General features: G+C 44.2%; 1 protein-coding gene across 4 annotated transcripts in view; it reads right to left on the reverse strand.

The window, feature by feature from the left end:
* The window catches only part of LOC119435994 (neuroguidin), a 93,571-nt gene that overhangs the window by 49,333 nt on the left and 36,753 nt on the right, over positions 1-7,485 (reverse strand). The window contains exons 6-8 of one of the 4 annotated variants that reach the window (XM_049673247.1): positions 7,329-7,422; positions 5,179-5,303; positions 3,876-3,931 (exon numbers count right to left, since the gene is read on the reverse strand). The exons of 1 other annotated variant lie outside the window; for it this stretch is intronic. In XM_049673247.1, coding sequence (XP_049529204.1) covers positions 3,876-3,931; positions 5,179-5,303; positions 7,329-7,422 — 275 coding nt within the window. The remainder of the gene's footprint in view (positions 1-3,875; positions 3,932-5,178; positions 5,304-7,328; positions 7,423-7,485) is intronic. 2 more of the 4 variants (XM_049673242.1, XM_049673248.1) reach the window with 2 other exon arrangements.

The raw sequence follows: 7,485 nt of genomic DNA on the forward strand, positions 1-7,485 counted from the left end.
CCGCTTTTTGCCTTCAAATTCCCGCCAGAACGGGCCCCATTCAGCTATTGGCCACTTAAAAACTGCGCGCCAAAAAAAGGTACTAAAACGCTCTCCTATTCGGCACTTGGCGCACGTGACTTGAGCTTGCCTCCCAATTGGCGGAACGGCATGGCCACCGTCTGCTGCGCGCTTGGAGACGCGCATTGAGACGCGCCATCTTGCCCCACTGTCAGCGAGAAAGCGTGCTGCGTTGTCGAAAACAGTGCGCAAATTTCGCACGCGGCACAAGTTTGGTGCTAAAAAAGTGCGACGGACGCCCATCGAAAACTGCAAAGTGCGCTGCTCGACGCCGCAAAACGACCAGGACGCCACAACCTCAGCCTTTGATGCTCAAATCGTCGATGCAGCAACGGTAGGCCTAACCACCGCAGCGGCTGCTGCGATTCAAAGTCCGTCTGCCGCCAAGCCTTCGACCTTCACTCGCGGCAAGATACGATCTACCGGCAACCCTCCGAGCTGAAGGAGGAAGCGGCGAAAGCCAAAGCGAATCTATCGGCGTTATCTTCCGCTCCAGCGACGGAGAGGAACGCGAGTTCGTGGGTGACAGTACCGACGATGCACTTCGCCCGGCTGATGGGATTACGTTTACGATTGTGGATTTGAGTGCAGTGAACACTTCATTAACGTTTGCGACGTGCAAAAACTGCAGTGGTGCTTTCGAAATCGTCCGAGACGAGCGGGAATACGGACTCGCTGTGAAGCTGCGTTTTATGTGCGCAAACTGTGGAGAGACTACGTCGGTGTGGAGCTCGCCGCGCATTGATAGTGCCGAGCGAATGAACTCCTTTGCTGTGAACGTTTTGGCTACGCGTGCCATGCAGGCAACGGGCAACCGACAGACCGCGTTCAATGACATTTTCTCGTTGATGGACATCAGCCGTCGGGCTCTTCACACGAAAACGTGGCAGAGCTACGTGAAGGCGAAGCTGACGCCGCGCGATTACGCGACCGATCGCGCGGCGCGTAATCTGACGAGCGACTGCGCGCGGTCGATTCGCGGACTTTACGCCAAACTGAACGTGGGCAAAGCAACAGAAAACTTGCGCCAGTCCCCGAAAAAGCGGCACACAGGGGCTGGAAGTCAGCAGGACTACATGTCTGGTGCCTACTGAGCTGTTCCAGCTGTAAATTTGCAAATAAAAAGGTTTTGCATGTTTTCTCACTTTTCTCAAAACTTGTTTTTGGTTGACTTCACCAGATTGTCGGAGTGATATCTCATGATCTAGAACAGCTAGAGCAATAATTCTTCCTTTAGCAGAAAGCCTAATCTGCATATTACAAAGTGCTGAGAGCAGAATTTCAAATTTCTGCACATGTATATTTTTATTTTATTAATTTTCTTTTGTTGTGGTAGCCATAGGACAAGGAAATAAATTTGATCACCTGCAAAATGGCTAATTATTATTTAATTTGAAAACTTTTTTGCAGCATTGCATTTATTGCATATTATAGTATCTAGCTATGAAATAATATTCACTTTCTACTGAGCAGTTTTTTTTCCATTGTCTCCTGAAACAATAGAGTGACAGATTTGTGTATCTTCTGAACCAATGGACTTACAAGAAAAATTATTGCATATTTGAAATCAGCACAAAAACTAAGTAAGCCTGATTATTTCATCAGAATTGGCCATAAGATGCAGGACATAAGCTCCACAACCCATGTCCCCCCTTAAGTGCCGGAGCAATGCCAGTCGGAGGCGCCGCCGCACGATTTGGTTCGAATTAACAAGATTCGACTGTAAATTGAATGCAAACGTTCTAGCCGCATTCATCGACTGTCGCATACGCGTGGCAGCTCAGTGCACATATTTTGCATATGTGCGGGCCTTGAAAATTGTTGCTTTGGTTATAGTGCGGTACCGCTTATAGTGCGGATATTCGCGAGTCCGGCGACTTACGTTATAAGCGGTCTACACTGTAGATGCAGAGCTTATACTTGCAGGCTGATTTCATATATCCCTTTTGTTGAAAATTTATATTTCGATTGTTTTAAATATCTTTTTTTGTGCAAAGCATCATTGATGTTTTTATCGATCTTGTTCTTGTTGCGATTTCTTTGTTTTCGTAACTTTTTTCTTTCTATTTTTCACAAATACGTTGTTTGAAATTAATACCGTTAGAAAAATAATTTCTTCTTCTACAATTTGATACCATACACTTCAACATGAATCAGTTCCTGTGGCAGGAAAAAAAATAATTACCAGACTACCCGAAAACTACCCGATTTTCCCGCGGTCACGAAAGTTAAAAACAGCACCTTTTATGACAGTGATGTAGAGATGCATTCATTTGTGAACACATTGCTTTTTTATTTTAGCTCAGTGCCACAAACCAGAATAAGAAAGCACTTCAACTAAAAATGAAAGCAGTATTAAAAACGCATGAAAACCGAAAACTATGCACTTCCAACTTCGAGGCAGCAACTCACTGGACTAGTTTCAAAAGCTTGCGCAACTTTTGAGATTTGTTGCTTTCATTCTTTTTGAGTTGCTTGCAATATTGCCGCATCCACACTCCTACACAGTAGTGAAGAACCTGTGCCATGATGTCTACTTTATGTTCCTGACATGGAAATGGCAGGTTGTAGTTATCTAACACAAAGTCAATGGTTTTCTCTGTATTTGTCAAGTGAGCAGGGCAGTCGGAAAACTTCGTCGACATGTGTCTTTTGCCAGAGCTGCCTTTCATGGTGCACTCACAAGAACGTGTCTTTTGAAGACTGCTTCCCACGTCTTCGTCACGTACCTCGGCTCAAAGTGCTTCTCGCACACGTCGTCAGTCGACTGCAGCACGCGGTCTTTCCGCGGAATCGCATGGCGCCATATCTTCAGGCGGTCCACTTCTCCGGGTGCAGCAAAAAGCGACACTTTTTCAGTGCAGGTGTTATAGCCAGACTTGTACCATGGCACAAAACACTTCTAGTCCATTTCACGGCTTGCTCACACGAATGACACAGCTTGTCATCGCACAAAAAGAATGAAAACAAGGGCGCAACGTGGCGACAACTGCTTCGACTAGACGGCGACCGCTCGTCTACAAATGCGCAATAGGGGCCGGCTTGCCCGGATCTCGGCCACGCGACCGCTCCTGCCACCTTGCGGCGTGATGGAGCATAGGTACCGAAGTTCAACGCAGTGAGTGCACGGCGGCAGCGCTCCGTCGTTCCATCTGTATGTTTAACACCGTGCCCCACGTCTGGGATGCCGCCTGCCGCAGCAACGAACGTTATCGACGACCTCCATACAAGTGGGCTCAATATCACCACTGTTACTTTTTAACAGTTAGTTAACTTGGACAGTGCCGTCCTGCCCTATACCAAGTTGGATGATGAGGAGATCGTCTGTCAGGTTCTCGAGCTGTCGCCAGTGGACAGTGACTCCGATGACAACGCACTGCCCACACTACAGCCATCGAGTGTGGACTTGGCGCAGGCCTTAACAACACTCTTTTCTACCCATAGCGATGGTCAGAAAACACTGGCCGATATACAGGCTGACCTGGTCGCACATAAGCGTGCGTGCGTACAGTCGCATATTGAGAAGGTTTTCCAACCACTAGGACCATAAGGGCACTTTTTTCTGGTGAGCCCTCTTTTTTAGGACTCAATTATTCCGACTTTTCGGCGGTTCCAGTTGAGTCCGAATTAACGGTCAGCGACTGTATTCGATTCGATATTCGAGGTTTTTTTTTTCTTTAACGATTTGATATTGAATTCGAAATCTACTATTCCGTATTCGCACACCCCTACATTTAAGAGTACCCAAGGCCAATTTCACACACTATACATTAACATGCACCATACTGAGGGCTAATGTTAGCATGCACACTTACTGCACTCGCTCCTGCACTGCCTTGTTCTGCTTTGCTTTGTGGCTGTCATAAGCATCCTGAAATGTTACAAAATAGTATGAATAACATATTAGATAACACAGAATAACATTTCATCAACCAGTTGCCAGTGTGGTAGGCAAGGTTCATACAAAGAGAAAAAAGCAGAATAATCCCCATTCACAGTTTCTGTTGATATCCTGACACTGTGAAATTACATACGAATTTGATGAAATGACCATGATAGGTGTGAATTTCGAGAAACAATTTCTGTTTACTCCCAGCCATAGTAACCTATGTGGAGTGTGTCACACTTGGGATGACGTGAATGCTTGTTCAGACTGTTATGAATGATATGATTACAAACAAGTCAACATAATAGACCACTAATGGTCAAGTGGGAACCATGACCACTCCACCGTTAACCTGACACAGACGATTAAACTGCCAGCCCTTCTTTTTCGTTTTCTGATCAAATAGGGATCTAAATGTCAAAATTGAATATAAAACAAAAACTACAATGGCAACAGCTGCAGTGTCATCATGCTGACTGTCGAAAGTGATTGGTCTGATTTACCATCATTGGTTCACATTTATTATTTATTTAATAATAAATGCCTTCTTGATCGTCTACTCCTCCTGTTAGATGCATTACACACAACAACAAACAAAGTGCTTGCAAGTTCTCAAAACAACACAGAAGATGCCCCCTTCTGTCTTTGTGAAAGTGGCATTAAACTTGGAAGTTTTGGATTCACTTTTTCAAAATCTACCCCTTGTTGCTTTGCTGTCATTCACCAATAATGCATACACTCGCCGGCATTCCAAAAGAAGTACTGCAAGTCGGACGTCGCCACAAAATAAAGGAGTTTCGGAAGCATTAAACGATCATTTAGAAGTGTTTGCCCGATACTACAGCTCAAAATGTTAAGATAAACATAAAGCGCCATCTACACCAGCGCAAAAAAGACCAATATGTGACAGTGTTGGCCAGAACAGCTTTCTGAGGCCACAATCCATGTCAGCACTCATGAAATGGCAACGATAGGTGGGCAACATGGTTCTAGTGTGGCTGAATAATATTTCTCAAGAACTGAAACTTCATAGTGAAATAATTGCCAAGTAACATAACTGACAGGGGAAGTGTGCACCTGATGTTCCACTACCAAGAAATGCAGACCTGTGCATGTGGTGCATGTGAATAGATTGGATGAACGGCAGCAACAAGGTTTGCGACTGTGGCTCCATTTCTAACATGAAAATAATAAAAATTATGATTTAAGCTTCCAAAAGAGGCAACACTCACCTTGATTTCTACAGGGCCATCATAGAACTCGCTTCGCAGTTCTTCCATAACATTAGTGCACAAAGCTTTTCTCTTTGCTCGCTCTAGGAGTCGCTCCCTACGTTCCTTTTCGGTTTCATCACCATCTGAAATTGCATTTTACGAGTCAAAACACATTCCACAGTGACAACTACTGCGTTTAGAATGTCAACACATACACAGCCCAGTAGAAATTGCACAAGCAAAATTATATGCAAGCCTACAGTGCCAAGAAACGAGAATCAGTGCCCAGTTGTCACAAGTGCTTTACTGTCAAAGCACCCCGACACAGACCTAGGGCGCGATCTTGTACGCATTCCAAAATGGAACGGAGGCGTTCCGTTCCAACGAGCCGCACACAATTGGTCAATTTGAACGTCGCGGTTCAAATTGACCAATCGTGTGCGGCTCGATGGAACGGAACGCCTCCGTTCCATTTTGGAACGCGTACAAGATCGCGCCCCTAAAGTATCAATTAGGCATTAATCAGCCTAACAGTGCAGAATGATGACTTAATAGGCCCGAAGCCGCCAGACCTTTGTTCAACAGGCACCTCCATGTTCCCCTATGCAATGCTCCCCTTGCACGGGTTAGTGTTGAACGTGGAGTACTGCAAATAGTGTATGTACACAAGATCCCCAGCATCACTAACGTACTGCGAATGCACAGTGTGGAGCACAGAATGCTGACAATAACGCCAATGCCTTACCGTTTACTGCTATACGCTGTATTAACTCTTTCCATACTGCGCCCATAGGGCATCGTTAGCCCGCTATCGATGGTTTGAAATGCCGCTTTTGAGACCTTTGTGCCGTTCACAGACACACTGCGCTGTCGGACGTGAAGGAGGAGAACTTTATTTTAGTTTTCTAAGCACTTCGCTTTTTTTCCCACAAGGCGGTGATTTTTGAATGCGTTCCAAAGTTGCGCGACTGTCGCGGCAGAGCGCAAACATGTCCAGCTCCAGAAGCGGCGCATGCTTCAGGAGATAAATCTCGTGATTCCGCTGCCTCTGTGGCTGATCTTATTGATGCATCGAGTAGCAGCGAGTCGGATGACGCTGACTTTTCGTTGGACTTTGAGACTCAATGCAACGACGATGCAAACCAGCCCGGAACATTGCCGGCCGCAGCCCGGTGATATTCAGGGCTGGTTCCGCACTGTGGTGCTTGCAGTTAAATTTTTGTAGTGGAATACCTGTTCAATGAAAATCTTTATTTTTTTCCGAGATAGTGCCTATTAGACGGCAATACATTTTGTATATCTCACAATTTTCGTTAAATTTTTTTCTTAGTAGAGATACAAGCGTGTCTTTACAAACTTTTGTTCAATTTTATCCCACAATCTTGATTTTGGCAATTTATATCTTTTTTTCTGACATATATCTCGTTAATAAAACCTTTATGCATGAAAAGTGCATTCATTTTGCTTTTTGTTTATGTATTGCATAAAATATTGAGTGCAGTAGTTTCATATGAAAAAAAAATTTGGCGTAACCTACAAACATAATTTCCCCAAGGTAAGAAAAGAGTTAAAACACTCTAATGTCTACTAAGAATGCCTCAACAGTGCCATTGTATTTTATATCAAAGTGCCACTCAAGAGTAAAATTATTTTACCTGTGTTTACAAATTACCCTTACCCAATACCAAAAAGCCAATCTTAATGCGAGAAGATGTTTGGTATGCCCGAAAAGATGCAAGAACAAAACACTGGTGGTGACCCCGCCTTGAGATTCCCACATCGGCCCACAGTGACATCATGGATTTTGACATCGTCTGCTCGGGCCTAGTTACATTTATTTTTTTCATAAATGAAGTACATTGTATTTTAAAAGAGCCAAAGCTTCAATTTAGGAAGTTTCTAGAATTTTTACTGAATCACAACAACCGAGACGTGAAGAAAAAGCCTGGCAATCAGTGACATCACACTGACATACAAGCCCTGGGGTATCGGTGCGAAATTCAAAAATAAAACTTTGACCATCATTTTCTCTTCTAATAGTCAATGAATAACTGTGAAATCAATGAAAGTAGAGTTCTGCAAGAACACTTTATAAGTATGAACCGATTCATTTTTCCCTTTATAGTCCCTTTGAGCTACAATGGATGGTATGTAGATGGCAAACTTACCATAGTGAACAGGTGCCAACTTTGGGGGTCTGTACACTTTGGTTGCTTTATCTCCAGCTCCCTTTTCAACACTATCTGTAGACTCATCACCACTCTGAAAAACAACAATGAAGATGCAGAAATGCTACTACTGAAACATTAATGCATGGCTACATCT

The sequence above is a fragment of the Dermacentor silvarum genome, chromosome 1, assembly GCF_013339745.2.
Source record: "Dermacentor silvarum isolate Dsil-2018 chromosome 1, BIME_Dsil_1.4, whole genome shotgun sequence".
Classification (NCBI taxonomy): Eukaryota; Metazoa; Arthropoda; class Arachnida; order Ixodida; family Ixodidae; genus Dermacentor; species Dermacentor silvarum.